The 24,550-nt window shown below is 45.0% G+C and overlaps 1 protein-coding gene across 2 annotated transcripts; it reads right to left on the reverse strand.

Annotated features, from left to right (window-relative positions):
* Positions 1-221: 221 nt before the first annotated feature.
* On the reverse strand, positions 222-23,777 carry LOC119453535 (dual specificity mitogen-activated protein kinase kinase 6). 2 transcript variants are annotated; one of them, XM_037715581.2, is made up of 9 exons: positions 23,556-23,777; positions 15,990-16,053; positions 15,050-15,215; positions 14,238-14,357; positions 12,266-12,382; positions 11,197-11,376; positions 8,896-8,973; positions 4,152-4,291; positions 222-3,040 (listed from the first exon to the last, which is right to left on the reverse strand). In XM_037715581.2, the coding sequence occupies exons 1-9, from the start codon at positions 23,728-23,730 to the stop codon at positions 2,881-2,883; spliced, it is 1,200 nt and encodes a 399-aa protein (XP_037571509.1). In that variant the 5' UTR covers positions 23,731-23,777; the 3' UTR covers positions 222-2,880. The 2 variants fall into 2 exon arrangements, with proteins under 2 accessions (XP_037571509.1, XP_037571510.1); XM_037715582.2 differs by lacking the exon at positions 23,556-23,777 and adding an exon at positions 19,003-20,074.
* Between the last annotated feature and the right edge of the window lie 773 nt (positions 23,778-24,550).

Consider the following 24,550-nt stretch of genomic DNA (forward strand, 5'->3'; position numbering starts at 1 on the left):
TGCATAACTCAGCTTTGTCGTCGAAAAAAAAAAGTTTGGCCTTTATTCTTTCCAGTAGTAATAAACCATTTTCTTCCTCTAAATGAATAAACATAAGAGCTTTGAAAGAACACCAGTCTCCATAGATTCAAGCACTACACCACTTTAAATGCTCAAAGGAACCTCCTACTTCTGGAGTTGTCGGTGGTACCAGGTGTGCACAGCATTTTGCCAACGCAAAATTTTCTCAACAAGTATGACTTTGATGCTTTATTGCCATAAAGCGGGTCAATGGCAGAAGTCTCTAGAAACATATCCTAATATAACAACAACTTCCGAAAAAGCAGAAAAGTGTAAATTTACAGGCACTTTTGTAAAGGCTGCAAAGCAGGCATCATATAGCAAAATGTATGCAGATGGCAAGCACCCAGAAGTCATGTGTGGCAAAGTTTTGTTGCCAAAAGGTGCAGGCAAGCAGGATTTCACATGTCAAAAGTGTGCTGCAAGTGTAAGAGAAACTGTTGAACATTGTCATCCACACAACAGTCTCTGAATGCTGTGTTGGGCCTATCTCATTCATCAAATTTTTGTTAGTGCCAGTCACAAATCATAGCAAGCGAACCTCGATATAAGGAATAGGGCTATAATGAATTATCGAATATACTGAAGTAGCTCTGAAATTTGGTTGGCCATGCTTTATTTCAATGAGTATTATACTGCTACACCGGAGCCAAAAATGTGGGAAGAAACACAGCATGTTATAGGAAAGCAAATTTTTGTTTGCAACCAATTCAAAATACTACAGTGGAAGTCGGCAGCAAAAAGCCAGAAGGCCCGCAAATATAACTGTAAATGTGCCCCTCTGGATACGAAAATCAAGTTTTTAAAAACTGCGGGCACTGGTCAAAAGAAGAAAGACATGCACTGCTAACGTTGGCCTTCTACAAACATCTTGCCAACAATCTTGACTTTGAGACAGAAAATTAAGAGGCCTATGTGCAACAAATGCTGTGAAGACCAACGGGAAGCCTGTTAAGCCTTGCAACAACCCGGACGTAGAATGGTGAAGCTTTCTATTCTGTGCTTCTTAGAACCAACTCCGGGTGAAAGGCATATGCATGTTTATTTCAAAGCAAGAATTTTGCAAGCAAGTTTCTTAGTGCTGATTGCGTACTTAGTTGCACGGCCTCAACTGTGACTTTGTCGGCATCAATTATTGTTCATTCGTTTAACAAACAAAATATTGCCCCAAATGCGACTTCATTATTACTGAGGTTCATCGGCACTGTTAGCAGAATGGTTGCAGCACGGTATAATCTGTGATAAGCGGTTAGGTGTAGCATTTCAACCGGGCTAGTTACATTACTCTTGGATGTCTCAATAGCCGTGCGTTAGGTTTGCCAACGTATTTAAGAAAGTGAGAATGGCTAATGACATTTGCAGTCTCTGTTGGCATACTTCATGCTTCCTTTGCAGATGCAATCCAGAACCTCAAGCGCTACGTTCACTGCTGCATGTTTGGCAGGGATCAAAACATGGTTCATAGAGCCAGCATGCTGACAAATGAAGCATTGTCTTTTCGCAACGCTTCAAAGCTAGTCCACACCATAATGGCGTCTCGAGCATCCATTGTCTCCAAATCAGAAAGATATAGTGCAGAATCATTCTGACCGCAATCGAGCGCACACCGAATTTCATTCAGCCACGACACCTTTCATTTCACTTCGCTCCAGAACTTTATAGCAACGGTTTGCAGAAGCCATGCAAAGTTCCCCTCAGATCTAAACTAACACCTCGATCCTTGACAGAGCGAAATAAGGTCCATTAAATGGTCCTTTTCCTCTCCCTACAAAAAACAACAGCATAAGAGCAGGTCAGAAGGATTCAAAAACAGGTGCAAGAACAGGAAGTGCGCTAAATGTACGTATGGTATGCGAGCCTAAAGTCCAGCTGCATTTGAACTTTGTCAGTCCAGGAATAGCACATCACTGGTATGATGCACCATAACACACGCACACAAACAGCACACGGAGAGTGCCACTATGTCCTGGCACCACCATTTTCTCCCTCGGTTCAGTGAGGCTGCTGTGTGTTGTTGCCACTTGGCGCTTATCAAGAAACCATCCTAAGTGGTAGCTTAGGTTGGTGTTAATGCTGCATCAAAAACCAGCCCCGCTCCACTGAAAACGGACCTGAACAGTGACTTCCTGCTTCTTCCCAGCACGGTACGAGTTCTCGTATAGCAGCTTCGATCAAATCCAGTGTAAAGGCGTTTCACAGTCGCTCCTGGCTGGCTGCATTTCTCCAGGTGTTTTCTTGCAGGAGCTCATCAGGTGTCTCTCAAAAATCCAAGACACATGGCTTAAAGGCAGCAGTGCAAAGCTTGTGCACAGTCAGAACTCGGTCTTGCTAAGTCATTGGAGACGGATGATCTGTTACGGAGCAAGGAAGTACTCGGGCACAGCAAAGCTCGTTCGTACGATGGCACGTCACGCAATGCCACAGGCACACAGAGCTGAGTACCTTAAGGAGCTCCACTTTGAGTTTTGCGAGACTGCATAAGATGCTGAGAACTACTGAGAATGCACGACACTTGCTGCTCTTTGTAGCAACCGCAGGCTCTCTTTCGAGGTTCAGTCTCGCTGAAGTTGAGGGGTCGTCGCTCGCCTGACACTTTGCGGCATCACTGTGAGCCGTGCGACAATGGCGAAACCGTAGTGACCCGTCACAATGTGCTTTGGCAAGTCCAAACGGGACTGTTGGCGGTGTTGCACTTGGGTTATGCGAGACCCGGGTGCTCGGCCAGTCATTGTAGCCTAGGCATCCAGCAGTGCTGCACTCCCAGGTGAGGTCGAGTGGCAACTGAGTCTCTGTGGTTGGCCTAGAGCATTGCTGCAATGGCTAGTTGGACGGTGAGGCCTCCTTCTTGGCCGCCTCTGTGCCATCGAGGATCTCGGCAATGAACTCTGAGATCTCTTCAGAGCTTTGAGAGTGATGCTGCAGGAATGGCATGTTGAGTAGCTGCGGGTAAGTCGGCCTCTTTGTCGGGTGCTTTTGTAGGCTGACGGAAAAAGAGAAGAGAGGTAAAGCAGATAGGCAGGTCAATTTACTGCTGCTAACCGACTGATGACATAATAAAGTGTATATTGCAAACTTGCGCAAATGCAGAGGCAATTTCTAGAACTACAGCTGAGAAGTCACAAGGACATCAGATGGAAAACCGAATTTCTTAAATGTGTACAGTGCTGATAGGCCCGGATCCCCACAAGAACAGAACACTAAATGCCAGTCTGTTGCTTCTGCATGCAAGCAGACCTGCCAACCTTTCAAAGTTGAAAGCTGCTGTAGCCAAAGATAAAATATACTAGAATTTGGTGAAAAATACTAAAAATAGTTTGAATACTCAAGATCCTGACTCTGTATTTTCAAAAACTGCAGACTTCATTCTGTAGGAATGCTGTGAATGGGCACTCTGCCCTAAAGTAGCAGCAAGAATTATACATGCGACAGACAGAAAAGTCCATGAAGTTTTTCCTGAAAATATTCCAAGAATGGAGGCCGATATGTTGGCTGCCGTTATGCATTGGTTCTATGAAAGGGTGGCACTGTTCCTGGTATGCCCTAATAATCAAGTGTGTCTAAAAATCAGCCTCTGAAATATTGGTCGGCAAATGTATTTGAATTCTTTTGAAATAAGTTTTGCTCTGAATTCGCTGCAGATGAAAAACAGTTTGTTCTATGAACCCATAAAAACTGAGTGCTCATTTGGTTTGGGGGTGTGACAGAATCGGGAAAATACTGCCAAATGAAGCAGTGGTGCATTCGGACACTTTTGACAACTCTTCTTTCAATCCAGCCCACTGGATAATCCTATAAATTTTGCCAGTCCCGTCAAGATCAAATTAATGTTGGTCGACTGTACAACATTCTACATTGCTTAAATGTTTGCGTTTAGTGTTTCTTCAGACATAGACAGTAGCTGGCAACCATGAATAACTTACAATTAGAAATTTGTGACACACGACGGACCCACTGACAGTTTAGTAATTTTTCTTACCCCAGTACTTGGCTTATGCCTAAGCCTTCTGCAACGACTCTGACCTAAAGGAATTTTACCATCCAGGAATCCAGACCAGAACAAAACAGCCCAAATGACACAGACCACAACTCACCAGGCATCAATGAAATCTTCGTACTCGGGTGAGAACTGCCCCGTCGGCAGCCGGGGAGGGTCATCCTCGACCACGTGCTTGAGCTGTTCAAACGGAGTTCGGAAACTGGGATACGGGAATCTGCCTATAGACAGCTCAATCTGCAAGGTACAAAGTAAGCAGCAATGTTAAAAACAATCAACAAAGTGGTACCAACAAGTGAAATAGGAGACTGCACAGGTGCTGCAAGATTATCATAAAACTTCTTATATCTGCTGCTGCGACCCCCGAAGCTTGGTCAGCAGAAACTACCATTTTATCATGAAATGCAATTTCCCATAATTGACAGTTGCTGCTGAAGAAACCTGTAGTGTACACAAAGAATAACCTAACACATGTGCATTCATGTTAATTTGACTGACTGAAGCAGTTTAATCCTTTGAGGTTTGTTGCCATACACGTAGGACAGCAAAAAGAAATCTAAAATGGTCGCGATTGTACACGTAGAGACAACTTAACATTTGAAAAAAAATTTGCATTTTCAGAATGAAGCAGCGCCTAACACCACAACCTTTCGTGACTTCTAGAAAAAATTCTTATTCTGCTGCCGCCCTGTCAAAACTAATTTTTTTACATCACTCTAAGATGTCTACCACAAGCATTTACACTTGGCCTAGCTATTGCCTTGTGCTCATGCCCATGCCTGCGCATTTTAATTGGCATCTGTGCATTTCGTTTCCAGTAGAGGGCATAGGGAAAACTGATCTCTATCTCGCTCCTTATCACTCAAAGTGCTACCGCGAGATGCTAGTTCGCATGGCTCTCCCGTAAGTGCACGGTGGAGTGGCGCCATCGGCGATCAATGCATGGGGCGGACTTTGTGCCATGGAAAACAAATTTCCAGATGGCCTCAGTGTCGTCGTGCACGAGAAAATGACCTACGAAGCCATCATAAGTAATGTGTGCAAAGCTGACGACACCGAGGACCACCAAGGACCAAAACATCAAGAGAAGAAGACGAGCCCGTGGGATGCGTTAGACGCCTTTGACACAATTAGTTCATTTTTCAGCGAGCATGACGACGACTTGGCAATCGGCCACTTTTTGCAGTGAGAAGGCAGAGCTGTCAAATTGCTGCAAGGCAATGCTCGGGAAAGTAAGCTTACCGACTTACGACAATAAATTTTTGTTTTGCAAGTCATTTTCCTGTCTTTTCTGTCTCATTCTCGCGTCAATGAAATTCCTGCAAAAGCAAATTTTTTAGTTTTCCCCAGCGATTTTGATATTGCGGGTTTTGACTATACCCACCTGCCCGTAAAGCTAAGAAAACCCTTCTGTATTTTGGAGGAAAACTGAAAAGGAAAATTTTCTATGCAACAAGTGATTGTCATAAAACACAGGTTCACTGTGTAACTGAAAAACTCACAAGATATTCAGTATGACATAACTGAACTACTTCAACAGCTTCAGAGGGCAAAAAACACTTGATTCTGCTCGACAGTCTATTGATACAAAAAATATTTTCCCGGCCTTCATATAGAACTGAGTTGTAATCAGTGCTGGCATACTAATTTGATGTTCCCTTTATTAAGAATAGACCACACTGCACCTCTTCGTTCCTAGGTACCAAAGTTACTAACAGCTTGAAACATTCTTGTTATGCAATGCTAGTGCAGTTGACTTCCGTTAATTCAATACCCACTGAAGGTCCCGGCCAAAGACCACACATTTATACGGGTCGAACATTTGTTATTTCGATCCTGAAATTAGCATTCGCCAGATAATTCAGACTTGGCTGGTCATCACATATGCGCCCCACCCCAATGGTAACAGACCACAGTGGCGATGCCAATAGCGGTAGCGTCCGTCTCAGTGGCGCTTAGGGTACAAGGAATGCGTCAAACGTGCTTCATCTCCCGTTGAAGACGCCTATTTCAGACTGCCTCGAGATGATGTTAAAGCAGAAATGGTACAGTAAAAGCTCGATGATACGATCACGGCTAATACGAATTTCCGGATGATACGAATTTTTCTGTGGTCCCGGCCGAGCCCCATTACTTGGCAACGTGCTAGAGAACGGTTGTTACGAATCGATTTTGAGCCTGCGTCGGTTGATACGAATAAACGCCGCCCCACCGACGGCCGCGAAAGAGAACAGCGCGCAGTCACGCGCTTTCTCTCCTTCTCTTTTGGCGCGGAGGCGCGGCGCCGGACAGCGCGGACTCCGCGACTGGGCGCGAAGAGTTTGAGGCGGTGGCGCTTTTGGTGCTTTTGTACTTTTCCTCCTTTTCTGCGAGCCGTCAGATGGAGTGGCTGCTGCGCTTCGGGCCACGTTCTTCAGTGTTTGCGCCATTTTTCCTTGTCGCAGCGAGCTATGTCTCGCAAGCGGAAAGCACTCTCCTTTAAAGAGAAATTAGACATTCTTCGAAAGGTCGATGAGGATCCCAAGAGGAAGCGGACGGAGTTGGCTAAGGAGCTAGGCCTCGCAACGTCAACACCGAGCACAATTGTAGCACAGCGAGACTATCATGAAAAACGTGCTTTCGTTAAACGTCAACGCGAAGCAAGCGAATTCGAACACGCTTATTTTGAACATACCGCGCACCCACAATGCTCTTAGCAGCGCGCCAAATCACGCGACGGCGCCTCCGACCGGCGTTGCTCCGACACCGCCACAGAGCAAAAGCTCAGGAGAGACCCCTCAATGCCGCGCGCAAAGAAAGGAAAAAAAAAAAAAAAAGAACCCGCGGCGGAAATTTCCTTCTCTCTCAAATTGCAAGGTCGCCGTTTCTGCATCGCGCCGGAACAAGCGTGTACGTGCCGTACGTGCCGACTAGAGTGTTCTAGACAACCGTATTCTAGCACACACTAGTGCCGACGTCTCAGCCACGCGGATAAAATGGCAGTGAACCCTTCTCCTCTATTTTCTAGTCCCATGTTGACCTTGACGCTGCGGCAGCAGCGCAGAGGGAAGCAGCAGCGGAGGCACAGTCGGCCAACGAAACTGCCACGCCCGCAAACGCTCGCTTCCCAATAACGGCAGAAAACTAAACTTCAGGAGGCGGCTAAAATAAGCTGGCGCCAGCACGGCAGCGCACCGAGATGTGCGCACGGAGTCGAAGGTGAGAGAGCTACGAGGGCGTTGAGAGGGAGGGCGAGGGGAGCCACCGAAGCGGCGGAGTAGACGCGGCCAAATCCGCTTCCCTGCCGCCCTCCTCCCTCACCTTCGACGGTCTCCGCACGCACCCGTGTGCCGGCGCCGCCCGCTCGGTCCCTGAAGCTTCGTTTTCTGTCGTTATCGGGAAGCGACCGTTAGCCGGCGTGGGCAGTTTCGTGGCCCGCGCTTGCTATGTGCTTGCGCGCCGCAATATTTCACGACTCACACCGTTCGTGCATCGTGCTATGGTGCACGAATACTTCAAAAATACGCCCTTTTAATTCGAACAAATTTTAGGGCCCCTTCGAGTTCGAATTATCGAGATTCGACAGTAGCTTTAATTGTGTTTCGATGATACGAATTTCGGCTAATACGAATATTTTTCGTGACCCCGTGAGATTCGTATCATCGAGCTTTTACTGTAGCTCACAATTAATTATTACAACATTTATCCGATTCTAAAGCGCACCTTTTTTTTCTCCAAGAAAATTAGTCCACAAATTGCTTGGGCGGTGCAATCCGATAGGAAACTAGAGACTAACAAAAACTGAAACCATGTTTGCAACAACCTACCATCACAGCTAGCCTCCTAGCCAGCGTCACTGCCATTGCCATCATGAAATTGCGACCAAGGATGGCGACAGAGCACGTTCGCGCATAGCGTGACGACGATGCGCCGCTTTCATTTTCATTACAAAAGCACATTTAAACGATAAGTTATTTTACATGTTAAGCTAGCAGCAACAAGTTGCGTCACATTTTCCTGGTGCTACACAGAATCGCGTGCGTCGCAGGACGAAGTAGCAAAGTCATTTGATAAAAGCAGAATATCAAACGCGCTATGGACCGTATGAAGGACGAGATGTTGTGGTTCTTTCATAGCCAGCATTAAAGTGATGACAATGGACCTTAGTAAACCAAGTTTTATTCTCTGAAGGTAAATTGAGCTGATATCACTATTTTTTTGCTAAAAAATCTGATGTGCATTTGATTTCTACTTTGTTTAGGAGCTCTAATGAGTGAGTGACATAACTTTATTTTAAATCCGGCGATTGGGAGGCCCGGGCCTGGGGCCGCCTAGATGGCCACTGGGAGCTGTTGCTCCCGCACGGCATCCATGGCTCGCTGGACGGCCCAAAGTTGGTCTTGGAGTTCTGAGCTGAGCAGCGTGGCCGACCACCGTGCCCGTAGATTTTCCGGGGAGACTGCCATTTTTTTTTTATATATTGTGCATCCCCACAACATGTGTTGAAGGGTGGCTCTAGCAGACTTGCATAGCTTGCATATATCGCTGACGTATATCTCGGGGTAGAAAGCCTTAACTGCACGGGACTCACATAGGTTTCTGTTTGTAATCGCCTGAGTCCGTTGCTTGGAGGAGCTCTAATGTAATCATTACTTTTCCTCACACTTTTTTTATCTTTCCTTTACCCCACATGCAGGGTAGTCAACCAGGCATGACCATGGTTAACCTTCCTGCCTTTCTGTCTTTGTCTATCTCACTCTTGAAGTGGTACTAAAGCTGCCTGTCTGACCGGGCACTAGTGCAGGCAAGTTAAAGCTAGAGTCAACTGCGAGAAGTAACAGCTGTCTTCCATGAGTTCTCACCATAGTAATGCCCAAGCTCCAAACATCGGACTTGACGTCATAGCCCATGTCTGAGTGCTCTGGATTGATCCGTTCAGGCTGCACAGAGAGAGAGAGAGAGACACTTGTGAAAAATCATGGTCACAGAAGCACGCCACAATGCACTCAAAGACGAGCAGAAAGTATAACATTTTTGCATGGGAAGTTAACAGCGCTGCCTCAAAACTGAAAGTATTAAAGCCTAATCGATCCAGTAGCTTCCAACAGTACCCAAGCCCCAAGATAAGCCAAGCTCAGAATCAAGCAGCTTCAAATGGTGCTAACTTGTCTGTCGATGCATGCGCTAATGAGGTAAGCAATGGCTGTTGAAAATAAAACCCGCGATCATAGCATGGTCGAGCTCAGTTCAAGTTGACAAGGAACCGAGATTTGGCACATGCATTGACTGTACTTTAGTCTAACTGTCATGATTATGGTCGAAATAAGGAATGAACAGGTCGCGTGCCACCGTATGTGCATGCAGCAACACACTGATAAACTTTTCTGACGACTTTTGGAGTAAAGATACTTTTTTTCTGGTGGGTCCATTATGTCAGACTCTTGATTATGCTGACATTTAGGCAGTTCTGGTATTCATGAAGTATAAACTTAATGAAATACCATTTTCACTCTTATTCTATGTGCCCCTGAACCTAAAATTTTCCAAATTTTATAACGGGAAAAACAGCATGTCTCTAATTTTCACCATCAGAATAATATGAGGCCTGCAGAACTTACCTAAAGAGAATGCGATTTTTTTTCACACTTAGAATGTCTGTTCTAGTCAATGTAAGACAGCTCTTTAATGTGGTAGATGGTTCACATCTCATCTTCCACACAATCCCCTGTGCTTGATATTCTGCTTTCTTGAATGACTTCACAACAATCACGAATGGGACGGCGGCCCATACTCGACTAACCATTTTAATAGTTTGCACTGCAGTGCATGCCAGTCTCTATAATACCAAATCGACACGACGCGGCCATGTTACTGTAAGCTTAGCCTGTAGAAAAAAACTTCTTAAATTGAGCTATCATAACGAATACTGCACACAGTCTTTGCTATCTTATGCCAGAACATGCGAAAAAACTTTTCTCCCTATCCCACGATGACCATGGCGATGATGTATGGCCGTAACGGCAAGCTGCTGCCAATGCCTCAGACGCAGTTTTTGTTTTATGCCTGACTGCGATGCGGGGGTAATTTTTAGACACAATCTCTTGAAAATAAGTGTTTGCATTAAAATCAGATAAATGCATAGTTCATTATATTAAAGACAAGCGCTTAGGCAACGCACAAAGATAAGAACGACACACACATTACGCCAACCAGCAACAGTACTAGTTTATCACTCCTTGCCTCATGCAGTCAAACCTCGTTATGACGACATCGCATCTGACACGAAAACGCAGTTGATATATCCAATATTCATTATAAGGAACTGCAGTCAACGACCGATTATTTGGACACCGATAATTCGGACATATTCGATACTTCAGACAGCCCTGCAGCACCGCCACCAGACCTGTAGGCTTAATGCATAAGGACCAGTGAAACTTGAGAAACCTCATAGCATGTTGTGCGATAATTCAAACTCTGACTGCACGACCGTGTGCTAATATGGCCAAGTCAAGCAGAAATAGCGATATTTTCATATTGAGACGCCACTGGCATGGCCACTGGCCATGTTGCCGGTGCTCCGTGAAACCACAACTAGCGAAGCCTCATCGATCTAGTAGTCGCCAATGAGAATTCAGTGCATGTGTTGACTGCACTTTTGTCTACCTGTAGCGAGAGCATGACAATTGTAGAGATACGAGCTGCAATTTTGTAGTGACACCTTCCTCTCAATTTTATGCCACTCTTTATCATCCACTGTCGGCTGATCCTGTTGACAACGCGTGCAGAGCGTTGCTCTGACCATTGACGAAGAGCGAAAAGCGTGAAAAAAAATAACATAAAAGGCATTGCTGGAAAATCACGACCACAGAATCATTACATCCAAATAATTCATTATATCAATGTTTATTATACTGAGGTTCAACTGCATTCATACAATTGCTAGTCAGCCCAATGTGTGTTTCCTCCCTATCCTTAAACTTGGTCTAAGTGTCAGTCATTCAAAGCATGGACTACGCTACACTAACTGGCCCAGGTTTATACCTTACAGAACATAAAAGCAGCATTTCTGTGAGTCAAAGAGACCTTCAACCGCCGCCTTCAAGCTTGCTTGCACCTGGGCAGTCCAGCAACTGCACAACAACAGAGGGAGAGCCACTCACAGCCATATATGGTTTGCAGCCAGCGTTGACTGTCTTGGCCACCGAGTCGACCAGGTAACCGGAGATACCGAAATCGCACATCTTCACTTCTCCGCGTCGGTTCAACAAGATGTTGGATGGCTTCACGTCTCGGTGGATCACGTGCAGCTGGCTCTGGAGGTAGTGCAGGGCGCTCACCACCTGAACGACACATGAGAAAACAACTGAATAGAAAAATAGGAAAGAACGAGAGTGCGTGCTAAGGTCAGTAAATTGTAAATTGTGCTCCAGCAGATGCATGGGTGCTGCCATCGATTAAATTATCTTGCAAAGGACTGGCAATGTGAAATGTTCCTTAACCCCTTACGTGCCATGCTATTATCCCGAATTCTAACCGTGCCACGCTATTATCCCAAATTCTAACCAACAGTTGCCAACATGACTTACTTCCTCCCCCATAATAAACTTGCTCCTGCTTGTGCTTCCCCATGAATAGTGTGCCGCCATCTACCAGAAGCACGACAAAGCACTGAGACGAAACCAGCTCATCCATGGCATTGCTATAAAATGAAAAGTACTGTCGAAGAGCTGGGCTCGTCCTTGGATGTTTTTACTGGAAACGAATTGGACGAACCATGGCACAGAAGGGGTTAATTTGCCCAGCAAAGTGACAATTCGAGATCAGAGATTTACCAAGCCGCGTAAACTGTCTCTACAAATATGGAGGCAATCAACAATACCACAGCTTTTTAACTGCAGCATGACATAACAGAACGTAGTTCGATGATAACTGCAGTTCTCAGAAGACTACCCAGCCCACAAAGACATATACGTCAAAGTGCCCACTTCACCTGCTCCCCATCTGCATCTACCCAGCGATGCACGCTGGGCCTGAACCTAACACAGCTACCAATCTAGGAAAAGGCTCACACAACCACCGTCCGTCAGGCTTTCCTTGCAAACAGCCCTCAACAACGAACCACAAGGTGTCTGCAGACAAATGGCAAGTCTACATCTTGGGTTTCTGTGGTATTGGTCTGCATCAAAACATGACACCAGATTGGGACATGTCAATTACTATGCCACTCACCGAAAAGGCGATTGTCCCCAGGATGCTCTCGGGGATGGTCTTCCCTTTGCTGAACACCTTCTGGTAGAACTTGTCGAGCGACGTGTCCATCACCTCCATGCAGATCCACACATCACCCTGCAGTCACAAGGTAACACGCAAGCATTGTGACATACCGCAAAACCAATTCTTGATTTGGCTTTGCACATTTTAACTGTCTTCCCATCAATGACCTGACCAGGATCTAAATTTTGCAATAATCCACAGCGCCAAGTGAACGATCCCAGAGATAACAGCAGTGTCTCAGCCAATGACCAGGAGCAAAAGAAATGGCAAATGAAATAGATCATCACAGAACATGGCTCGTGGTCAAATAGTGAGGGACATTTTCAACTTGCAACTACAGTTCAAGCTGGCACAAACGCTGTGCAAGTGTAGTGCATCCTGCCTACCTACATTTCAACGAACACTGCAAGAATAACATTTTGTAACCAATGCGACAGACAACATACACACTGTACCAGGCAACAAGGCTTTGGCAACATTGTCACAACGGAGCTCTTTTTTTTTTCCAAGCTTGGATATCAGACAGTGTGCAAAATGGTCTTGCGTGTTCTTTCAAAAAATTGCTGCAACGTGCACAAATAATGTGAAACTACACCATGCACATTGGCTGGCATACCTTCTCCAACCTGATCTGTCAAGCAACAACTGTCCGTGATGATGTATAGTACTACAACCTACAGTGGTGGCTCGATGGCTACGGCATTATGCTTGTAAGCACGAGCTCCCAGATTTGGTTCTCGTCCCTACAGCCATATTCTGATGGGGGCATAATGCAGAAACATTTGTGTACTTAGATTTATTTAGCCCTTTCTGCACTGAACTTTTTTTTTCAGAAAAGTACTAAAATTCCTCAAATTTTTTAATGACTGATTTTTTTACATTTTTTAACAGCTTTGGTTATAGAAATATCAGCAGTTCTTATGTAAATTCCTGTTGTCTGTTACTGTCAATTTTTTCATAATTTTGAGTTGCAGATAGGCATGGCCACAGAAACAGTCTATATGAAGTTTGACATTTCTTGGAACAGAAATTAGGTGTGCTCTGTTGCCTTCCATGTGATGTGTAATATCTGGAGCTGTGAGGAAAGGAGATCGCAGTGGCAAAGTGATTTCATCAAGCCAAGTGCACGCGAGAGAGGCTGCCAGAGGCTCAAACTGTTCCTCCCAATCGTTAGTACTAAGTTGAAACTTCAAACACGATTCACTAGAGCTATCTAGGTCAAATCGTTTACTTGAGGTGAACAAACATACAAAAACACCATGATAGGGGCTTCGAAAAAAAAAAAAACAGCTGGTGTTGCTGCAGCTTCTTAACTCCATGCCACCATTTTTTAAAAACCACAGGATTTCTCAGCCGGAGTGCTGCTTTGGGACATGAAATGCCAACAATCTCCAATTATGCAGTGCATGTCTTCATAGTCAAGTCAGCAAATGGAAATGTCATTCGACTATAAGAGACGTATCTGCTGCCAGGCTTTATCGAAACTGTCTATCTGTGAGGACTCCTTTGTCCCTGCATTGAGAAGCGGCGGCTGAAGAAACGGGAACTGATCACCAGCAAGCATGCCCGACAATATAAGAGCATCCATTTACACTGCCCATTAAATTGAAACTTCATTCCTGAAGGGCAAGTGACCAGCGACCTAGCAGCAAAAGTAGTTCCCCACTTCGGTTTAGAAAGTGCGACATAGTGTGAAACGCGACCAAAGTAGGAACCACGACAGGACAAGCACTTTAACGCACACATTCTGAAATTGTTCGGTCCAATGTGTTTTGTTGTACTCGTGCATTCCTTGCACTTGCTGCAATTTATGGTCACGCAAAATCGATGCTGACCAGCCACTCTGTGTTGAGCCCTTATTGTGGTGAGCCAGTGCCTTCGATGACAGCAATGCATGCGGTAATCAAAAGAAAAGAGAAATGCCCACCTCTCGGAACAGTGCCCCATAGAACTGCACCGTGTTGGGGTAGTCACTGGTGCGCATGGAGACGTCAAGGTCCATCAACAAGCGTTTTTGCTCCTGGTTGCACTCGGTGAAGGTTATCCTCTGCAACGTCACAGAGAAGAAAGGAGGTTAAAACAGCACAAGAGAATGGCACAGTGCACTGCTGCTGGAGGAAGACACAGTGAATACAGAATATCAATCAATCAACGAATCAATCAAGGATAAACTTTAGTACGTCATCAGAAAAATTTGCACGGAGATATTTAGACTGACACCCTAAACAGATAGTGACCAGTTCGATACAGACAATGACTAGCAATACAGTACAAATGTTCATTAGTGATATGATACAATTACAGTCAAACCTCTGTATAAAGAACAAAGACAGAAAAATTATTAGATGTAACGAAGTAAAGCTAAATATTTTGTTGCTGATGTCAGAATGCCACAAATATACGCTTATAAGGAACATTAGACATAATGGAAGTATTTTCACGTGACTTCATTATAATGAAGTTTGACTGCACAATTATTATAGGCAATTACGAAATAGTAAATATGATTTGTTTACTGAATATATCACCAAATGAACGACACAGGACACACTGCATCAACCCACAGAATTTCATATCTCAAGAAATTGTCAGATAAGGTGTCATAGTTCCTTTGTCATGCATCCACAGACCTTTGTTAAGCGCGGACCTTTCTGTAAGTGAAAGTCAGTGCTCTTATCATGCTTCACCTCCACATGTTCTCGCTCCCTTTCTCATCATTGTTAATAAAAGCCGTCTAACCTTGACAGCCATGATGGTGCCGCTGGGTACATGGACCATCTTCTCGACAACGCCATAGGCACCTCTCCCGAGTTCCTCGATGACCTGGAGGTCATCCGTGGAGACTTCGATTTCCTGGCCTTCCACGATGAGCCTCGCGTGGGAGTCCAGGTTGCGCGGAGGGGTGCTGCATGTAAGACATGAAACGTTTAGCGTGTGCCACTCTGACAACCGTGCCAACTAAGCCACAGCTGTGTGGCTTCTTAGCATTAGGAGAGAAACACCACAACAACGAGCTATCCTTGACGCAGAGAATGCTGACACTGTCTACAAAGGTCGCATCAGCTTCCTTTCGAACTGTCCAAAGTTGGTGCCTGCTGAGAAACAACAAAACACACGTCACTGCCACTGCTTTCCGTGCTGCTTACTCCATCCATTTCCAGAGGAATGGCAGCACAGCTCCGGCCAACTGGCTGGGTAGACATTTCCTTTTTAAATGCAAAGCTTGCCTCGCCTCTTTCCCCCTCATTGCAGGTGCCGGCTGCCATCATTCCAAGTAGCAAAAACCCACTGCCCACTACCAAATGCCGTACTACCCACTAAGACATGGCACTAGCCTTGCCTCTACGTAATGCTAGGGCTCCATAAGATAGTGCCACATTGACTCAACCATTGCGAGAGACCAAATGATGGTTACCAGAAGCATCTTCAAGGTGTTACAACTGACCTAAAGAGATTGACAATCGGGAAAACCCCCCTTTCCCTGCCTTTCCGTGCATACAATGGCACTACAGAACCACTTTTCTCCTATAGGTGTATTGTAAGAAGCTCTATGGTGCCCACATTAAATTAATGCAAGCTTATGAATCGCACCTTACGAACAGACAGACATGTTGGATCTACCCGAGGTGTTGAAATGTTCCTGGTCAAACAAAGAAAAAAAAAAGAGTCCAACTCTTACACTCTCTGTTGAAGGTTCTGGTTCGGCTCTGGCATGATGATCTTCCCCACCGTCTTTTTTCCCGCTGAGTAGAAAATCAAAGAAAAACAGCATTTTAATAAAATGAAGCTTTGGCAAGGTGCTTTCAAACAATGCATGTGTCAGACTATGGGTGGAGACAACTGACCAAACTAACAAGATCAGAGAAGATTAAATGCTCACAATACAAAGTTCACCACAGATATAACTAGCAGATGATTATGGCTATTGTAGGTATGAAAGACAACCAAATTACAGTACTCTGTAAGCTGAGAAGCCTCCTTGCAAGGGAAAACTGTAGAAATGTTATCCAAGCTTGAAAAGAGAAATATATGTTGTGATTCTACACAAGTCTAGCCTCAAAGCACATGCTGAGATAAAGCACATGCCTGTACCTAAAGGTGCAAAACAATGTTATCTGCACCTGATAATCACAGCAAAATATACATGACCGCAGTGTCTCATAACAAAGAATTGGAATTTTCACTGCTAGCACATACCCGCTTAGAGCCAGAAAACAATCTTGCCTGAACTTAAGCCGATTACAGAGAGGTTTCTAAAACATCCAGAGGTACACTGGCGGGTAAGAAAAGATACATGTGCACTCGTTAGTAGCACCACAAACAGAATAGCAGATATCACTTAATGATCAAGAAAACATAATAAAACCCCACCAGAGATGTGCCAACAGAAGTCAGGTAATTGAAAAGATGAAGTGCCAATACAGATAGCGCACTTGAGATACGAGTTATACGAGCACCTTTGACCCGGCTTATCAGTACAACAGCCTGCAGCTAAACATTCTTGTCGCACCTTAACAACAGCCTGAAGCCACAGCGGACACTAAAGTGCCTCACAGTGTGGGCTTATAAAACACAAACTGTCTTTACAGGGCTCCAGTGACTGCCAAATATGCATAATTTATTATTACCTTTCAAAGCCCACATGATGTGCAGCCAGACAAATTCACAACTGCATTGTTGATGCTCCTAAATTTTTGGAGGTTGAGATCGAAAGTGTGATGTTTATTAGCCTGAACGTCGTTCACATAATGTATCTATATTTTTGAGCAATTACTTATTACTGTATTTTCATTTTCCTGTATTAGGGTATTAATTGCTCATTCCACACTTTGTCTTTTGAATGTGGCAGCCCACTAGGATTTTCCTAAATTTGATTTATCAAACCATCAACTAACCTCTGGTTGTAGGTGCGCATTCCTGCATAATGTTTTTACATTATGATGAATAAAGTGAAATATCAATTTAACGGACTTTCCTGCCTCCCTATACGTATACCTGGGTGATATCCACATTAGAATTCCCACATTCCAGCAGCAAGGTGGACAGCTAGACTAAAGTCACAAATCTTTCTAGCTCTGAAGGCTAAGATATGGAATTGAAGCACATATAAAGTACCACATCTAGAAATAGTGCCGTAAACTTGTTCATACATTCTAACATGCAAAATATGAAATTGATGTATTGTTCCCTATAACGCATAATTTAAGAAAGAAGTAACGAATGCATGTCACGTATGCACACTTTGAATGCATGAGATAGCTGCCCAATTTCATGCATCCCTAAAAGGCAAACCTCTGTTTTGTTGAGTGTCGTTGATGGGGGCACTTTCCCGCTGAATTGTCTAAAGCACGGCAAATTCAAGCAAGATTTTCATCACCTGTCATCCGACATGTAGGCCTTAAACCTTGGCCATGCACGGCACATTCGAAGACAGTTTCAGTTAGTGCAGAAACCTTATTGCAATCACCATTAAAGGTCTTCAAAGGGCATTATCAACATATTTATTTGATCCTTGGCATTAAACACTATTTGTGTTGTGTTATTAAAAGTTGGCAGCATGCATGTGGCACTCCAGAAAGAAAAGAAACGTGGTGAATATTGTGACGGGGCAACCGTACTTCTCTTTTCATCTATTTGACACCCTATCAAAATATGATATTGGAAAACTACATATAAGAGAGAAGTGCCACTCCAATTATTGCAACGCCTGTAAATGTTAACACATGCCTCGCTTGCTGCAACCTACACATACACGCATGCAGAATAAAATAAAGCCTGTACAGTAAATTAGCTGCTGCACATGTGCACAGTAATAACATGGATACTTCTAAACAAGCAAGTTTTTATACGCAGAGGCTACCAAAGCCACATCAAAAACCACCACAAACAATTTTTATGACATTGTTCACCGATTTCACTCGAAATAACCTCTCGCAAATGTTCCGGCAAGCATGGAAACGTGCAAGTTTCCGTCTCAGTAGAGTGTTCAAATGTAAGTGCACGGCCTGCACCTATGGGGCTTCTCACTCTCTAATTGGATTTAGTAATTGCATTTGGTGCCCCATGGTGGTCTAAATGTACCGTCAGTGTCTACCAGACACAACAAGCAATGACATCAGCACTTTAGGTGGCTACATCGCTCTCCAGCCTTGAAAGATCATGTTACACGGTTGCACCAAGCTCACGTTCGCATATACGAAACCCAACTGCCACTAAGCTCGCGTCCCTTTACACTCACACTGAACAGTATGGCAGATGGTGGGCGCATGCTGTGAAACAAACATTGCAAAAAAAGAAAAGAAGAAAGAAAGAAAGAAAGAGAAAAAAAAAGTGTATTCTGCCGAGGACAAGCTCGTCTCAAATGACAAATGAGTTACACTAACGTCACAAAGCGGCATTCTTTCGACATAACCATTCTACGTTTCGCGGTTCCCGAGGGCCGATTTCAGGGGCCAACTATGACCTCGCACTCAGCGCCTGGACTGCTACTGCGTTCCAGCTTCGCCGGTTCACACGAAAAACAGTGAATTGAACTGGGCATTGTGCGTGTCGACCCTTTGAACTATCACCGCAGTACAAGAGAAAAAGCCACCAGCAGTTGGCCCACGATAAGGTGTTGTCGGTACGAGCCACATATCAATGCGATCGCGGCAACAAGCAAAAGCACACAGACCCTATCTTTTCTCGCTCACCTAATCGCTTCATTTTGCCGAGTGTCCACCACGGAATGCCCCCAAAAATTTTGAAAATGCGTTCTCCGGAGCAGGCCACCGAACTTTTAGGAGGGACACCCGAGGATCACCACCGCAGTCGCAAACGAAGAGGAAACCCAGCGACCGCCAGTGAAGATGAAAAGGAACACGTCGGTCACAACGCCTAACGCTATGAATTCAGGACACGTCGGGAAACGTTTCCGCACTCACGGCTGCCGCCGGCGAGCTCCACGCCACAAGCGGCTGCTACCTCACGTTACACGAGCACACCACACGCACAACACGAGCACGGGCACGATATCGCGGGCTCTTCTTCCCTTCTTCAGCGACAACTCTCCCTTTTTCTTCTCTCCGTCTTGCGTTTTCTTCTTCACTCGCGACGCTGAACGACACCACCACACAACACCCTCTTTCGCGCTCCACAGCGAGCGACGAGCTTTCGGCGGCCACAAAAACAAGCCGGCTTGAATTCACCCAAAACCGAAGGCAGCGATCTCTAATTAGGCTTAAATCCGGTCTCTCTCTCTCTCTCTCTCTCCTGCTCCTGTCTCTTTCCCGCAAGGCTCTCTCGGCGCTGCCGCAGTTGTAGCTGTTGTAGATCGGAGCAGTGAAGAATTTCGGTTTCGGGCGCTTCGGTCAGCTGGCTCGTCCAGCATTCCCGCATGCGACAGTCGACAACCGCGGTGCCCCGAACGACGGCGACATGATGGCCACGTTCTCTCCTTTCCTTTTTTGCTGCGGAGAAAATTGTCGGCGGCGTTCTCCCGCCGCCGCGGCCGCTATGAACACTCCGCTACGCACGCACAAACACGCACCCCACTGCCGCCGAATTCTACGGCCGCCGTCGATGCGTCTAGTATTTCTACTACACTGTCGTCGCAGGACGACGGAACAGCAGCAACGCGTACCGTTGCTCTCGCGCAGTTGGCAGATACGCGTTCGGGATCCACTGCAGCTCGCCACGAGAGTAGAGCCAGCTTCCAGCGGCGCTTGTGCGGTTCAGTCCGTATGATTCACGCAGCGCACGGATGCACGGACAACCAAGTTCCGTCGCGACCGACCGTAGCACCACAACGGCCACAACCACGGTGGCCCCAACTTTGGCCTTTTTCAGAAGAAACATTCTCGTGTTCTACACTTTTTTTAACATTAACATAATAGAAATTATTAAAAGTGTACATACACAGATGTCACGTAAAGTTGCATAACTATTTTATGTATAAAAATATGAACAGTGACGTTCCCGATGCGCTCCATACATGGAGGAATGACTCCATAGTACAAAAACCACCATGACAAAAACCAACCTCGACGCATGACCTCCGAGATCAACATAAGTTTCCTACTTGTAGACAAGAAGGCCTGTAGACGTCACGGCATTACGTCAGGACCGCCATTTTTAACACAACAATCAAGCGTCTCTGTCATGGAGTACACGCATTATACTCAGCTTCTGAAACGGTCGACATGAGCCAAGTATATTAAATAGGTGATGTCCAAAACTCGACGTCTATGACGTGTTACCGGCTCCCCAAATCCCTTTCGGCGCAGAGTCATCAAAAGTATAGCCTTTGAGATTTGCATTTGTTATCTAGAGGGCATCACCACTTGCCACCAAGCTCACTTGGGCGTGGACTTGGTGTCCAAAATCTTGCTTTAAGGGTGTGTTTCTGGTAGTTTTCTGGTAGTTCTGGAAGCAATCGCTTCCGCCGCATGCAGCCAGAAAAACTATAGCCTTCGAGAGTATATAAGTATCCTTACGTGATTTGAATGCGAAAGCATTATGACTTTTCTTAAACGTATTTGTAACCCAAAGGGCGTTACAAATGGGGCGTGGAGCACGAACATCCCATAAAAGACTTGCCTGGCTTGCTCAACGTTGAAAGCTTAAATGTTGTTTAAAATATGGCGTATATGATACACGTCATATACGCCATGTTTTTTCCAGCTCCCAAATAGCCTACGGTGCATGCAATTAGCAAAAGCATGGCATTCGAGATATATTTTGTTATGGACTTGGACACTACCTATTTCACCCAAGGATGCGACGAAGCGCGGAAGTCGGCGACAAAAGTTAGCAGACCATCTGAACTGAGCGCAAACAAAAATGCATAGCTGGCTTGCCTGAACGATTTGACTTACTAAATAGTAATCTTTCTTTTCCCCTCCTCCCGTACTATACCATCTCGGCTCTTCACTAGTCCTTGCTCGCCTACACCATCGCCCTTGCGCAGGCCGCTGTTTAGGTGTTAGCACCCTCAGCTTAGACAGGTACTGTACGGCCTAAGTTATTTTCTCATTTCCTTAAAACTGAATACGTATGCACACCCAAAGGACACAAAATGCGGTACCCAGAGCTCAATTTCTTAGGGTAGTGCCTTAGGAAGGGACTGCGATGACCGAAAGCTTGTACTGTACACTTGCCAGTACAAGCTGTACAGTAGAGTATTTTTTAAAGACTAAATTCATTAAATTCGGAGGTTTTAGGCTGCCAACACCACGATCTGAATATGAGACACGTCAGAGTGGGGCAACAGTGCACGAACGTTTTTGCATTCTGTCCCCACCGGAATGCGACCGATCTTTCTCAGAGTGCAGAACATATCCCCTCACACTGCATGACGGTAACCTACCATAATACCGAGCATACCATTCTGATCATACAGTTTTTGTTTGTTTGTTTGTTTGTTTGTTTGTTTTGTTTTGTTTTGTTTTCTACAGTGGCTTCATTGTGCGTTGGTGCCCCAGTCAACCAGCTCAAGCGTCCAAACAATATACCTCCACTAAGAAAAACAAACAAACACACGTGGTATCGATGGAGTTGTCCCCTTGACTAGCAGCATGCCGTGCTGCGGAGGATGGCCGAACCTCCCTACAATATGTTTTAGGAGCTGCTGGTGCCGTCATGTTGTAAACCTAACTTGCTCTGCAAACATCCCTGATACGGGCTTCAGGATACGTTCTTCCTACCATGCAAAGAGAAAATATTTAACGAGAGCTAGAGATGTTAGCGTAGCGAAAAAAAAAAAAAAAAAAGCCAGGGGCGCGGATCCAGGGTATATAGTATCAGGGTAGCGGTTTTACGGCTCCATTAACAGCTTGGCAGGGCCTGGAAACCCTCACAAGGCAGATGACTAAGATGACAGGCATGATAACGCATAACTTCCAAACTACGAACAATAACTGCACTGCATGACCGCTGCATTATAGCTTCGCAGCTGTGTCTAAACATTATACAATGAATTAACAAAAATAGTAGAAGTACCACGCGAAGTTTTCACATGTCGTAACAAAAACAAGAAAACAATTAAAGCAGATGAAAGCAAGAAAATAACAAGCCTGAAACACTTCAAGTTAAAAACTGTAGAACAGGATAGAACCGTGCGTTAAAACGTGATGTATTTAAACAAAAATACTGTTGCTCTATGTTTACAAAATGCAAGTGTAGGTCCTTCAAGATGATATTTATTACATACTTGTACTGATAAAGTATACATGGTGAGTTGTATTACAATGCCTGAAATTTATATAATCATTTCGAAACTTTGCAACATATCAGCTATAACTGTTTCGATTACATGAGGTAGTGTCTCTAGGCTTTAGGTATGCTGTATCTCTTAAACTACTGAAAAGAATCAGAAGCAAAATAAAATGAACGCAAAATACAAAACGCATGCATGCACATGTGTTCAACTTTGGAAATACCGTAGCTCTTTAATGCAGGTTTAGCTGACAACACGTAATAAATGTTAGCGATATGAGGAACCATTTTGTTTTGTCAAAGCTGAAGTTTTGCTGTGTTTGGTTTAGTCGCGCTTGTTGATACCAACGGCAATAATTTACGTAGGAGATGAAAACGAAGGAGTCGGTCAAAAGCGAGTTAGTGCGCCAACTACAGAATGCGCAATTTTACACACATATTAGTGACGTATGTTGATCCCAGCTCAGGCGAGAAGAAAAGGTGACACCAAGAATGTTGTACGTGTACGTCCACTGACGATATCAACTTCCTTAAACAAATATTTAAGAAAAGAATCGGATCTAGGGGAGCGCTATATATGTTGCAAAGCCTTTCACCCTGCATAATGCGCCGCAGTATTACTGAAATATCCTTACGCATACTGAAGCTACTTTACCACAATGTACTATAGCTATAGGTCATGATTCGTGGGGAATGCAACACTGAAACTTGTGGTCTCGCGTACAGTAAACGAAAACGTTCTTTATAAATAAAAACAATAATATAAAAAGATCACTTGGATCATATACGTATAGCGAAACGCCGGCTACAGTAAAACTTCTGTTGTCCATCCCTAATATAATTCTAATGCTGTACGTGTAGCGTGTATTCCAATCATTGAAGCGCGCGCCATCACTCGAAGCCTGCAGCACGCCGTTGAAATATACGGCAAGAAACCGCGCGTACCGAAAGCAAAAATCCAATAACCCAACAGGTTGATTTCTTTCTGTTTTTGAAAAAAAAAAAAAAAACGAACTTCACTTAATCGACATACGGTTGTTCTCCCTCTCACCTTTGACCAGCCCGCGCATGCGCAGTGAGTACGAGAGACGACGTTCACGTCGAGCCGCCCTCTGCCGCAGCTCTCCTGGCTCACTGCTCCTCCGACACGACTTTGGCTGCTCGGAAATAGATATCCCTCCTAAAGTGCGTCCAGCAGTTATGCATCCGATCCACACGTCACACATCGCACTGCCAGAGCGCCCCCATCTATATATACACAATGCTATTCACACGATGTCCCGCGGGCTCCAGCTGTCCGACTGCTCCACCAGCTCCGCAAAGAGTGACATAAAGCCACGCGCAAATTTGTAAACAGCGGTAGGCGCGTTCCTAGCTGGATTACTCGTAATGCGCCAATTAACATTACCGAGCTCGTCCTCTGCCCCTCCTCTTCCCCCTCGGTCGACGGAGGCAGCGCCCCCTACAACCCGCTTTTAGCGTGCGTTGAGGAAGGAAACGCGGATACACCGGCCGACTGCATGTCTTGCCTCTATGCGTCGTAATAGAAGTGAAACGGAAAAACACGAGGATTGCCGACCGCTTCGCAATCGTCGCGCTCGCCCCAACACTTCTCCCCTGTTGTGGGCATTTGCTTCAAGAGAGAAAAAAGAGAAAGTAGAAGATAAACGGAATATCTATGCGACCATGCAGATCCCCAATCCAGTTTCAAGTGAAATCGTTCCTCCTTAGCTGTTGCATTAATATTTTTTTTCAAGCCCGCAAAGAAAAAAAAAAAAAAAAAAAAAAAAAAAAAAAAAAACTTTAGAAACACCTTGTCCGCATATGACCCGTGAAGTTGATCCAATTCCTTGCAAATGTAAACTCGGTGTGGCCTTTTGTTATCTCAGGTAGACCGGTAAAGCATGCCAATAACGTTTGTACTACTATATAAACGCTTTCGAGCAGTTCACTAAGCAATTTATTACAAAGAGTGTAAAATGTCTGCGCGTCAGACAAAACAGGCCCCCCGTGCGAAGCCACTCTCAGTTCTACCAGAACACCACG

The sequence above is a fragment of the Dermacentor silvarum genome, chromosome 5 (assembly GCF_013339745.2).
Source record: "Dermacentor silvarum isolate Dsil-2018 chromosome 5, BIME_Dsil_1.4, whole genome shotgun sequence".
Lineage (NCBI taxonomy): Eukaryota > Metazoa > Arthropoda > Arachnida > Ixodida > Ixodidae > Dermacentor > Dermacentor silvarum.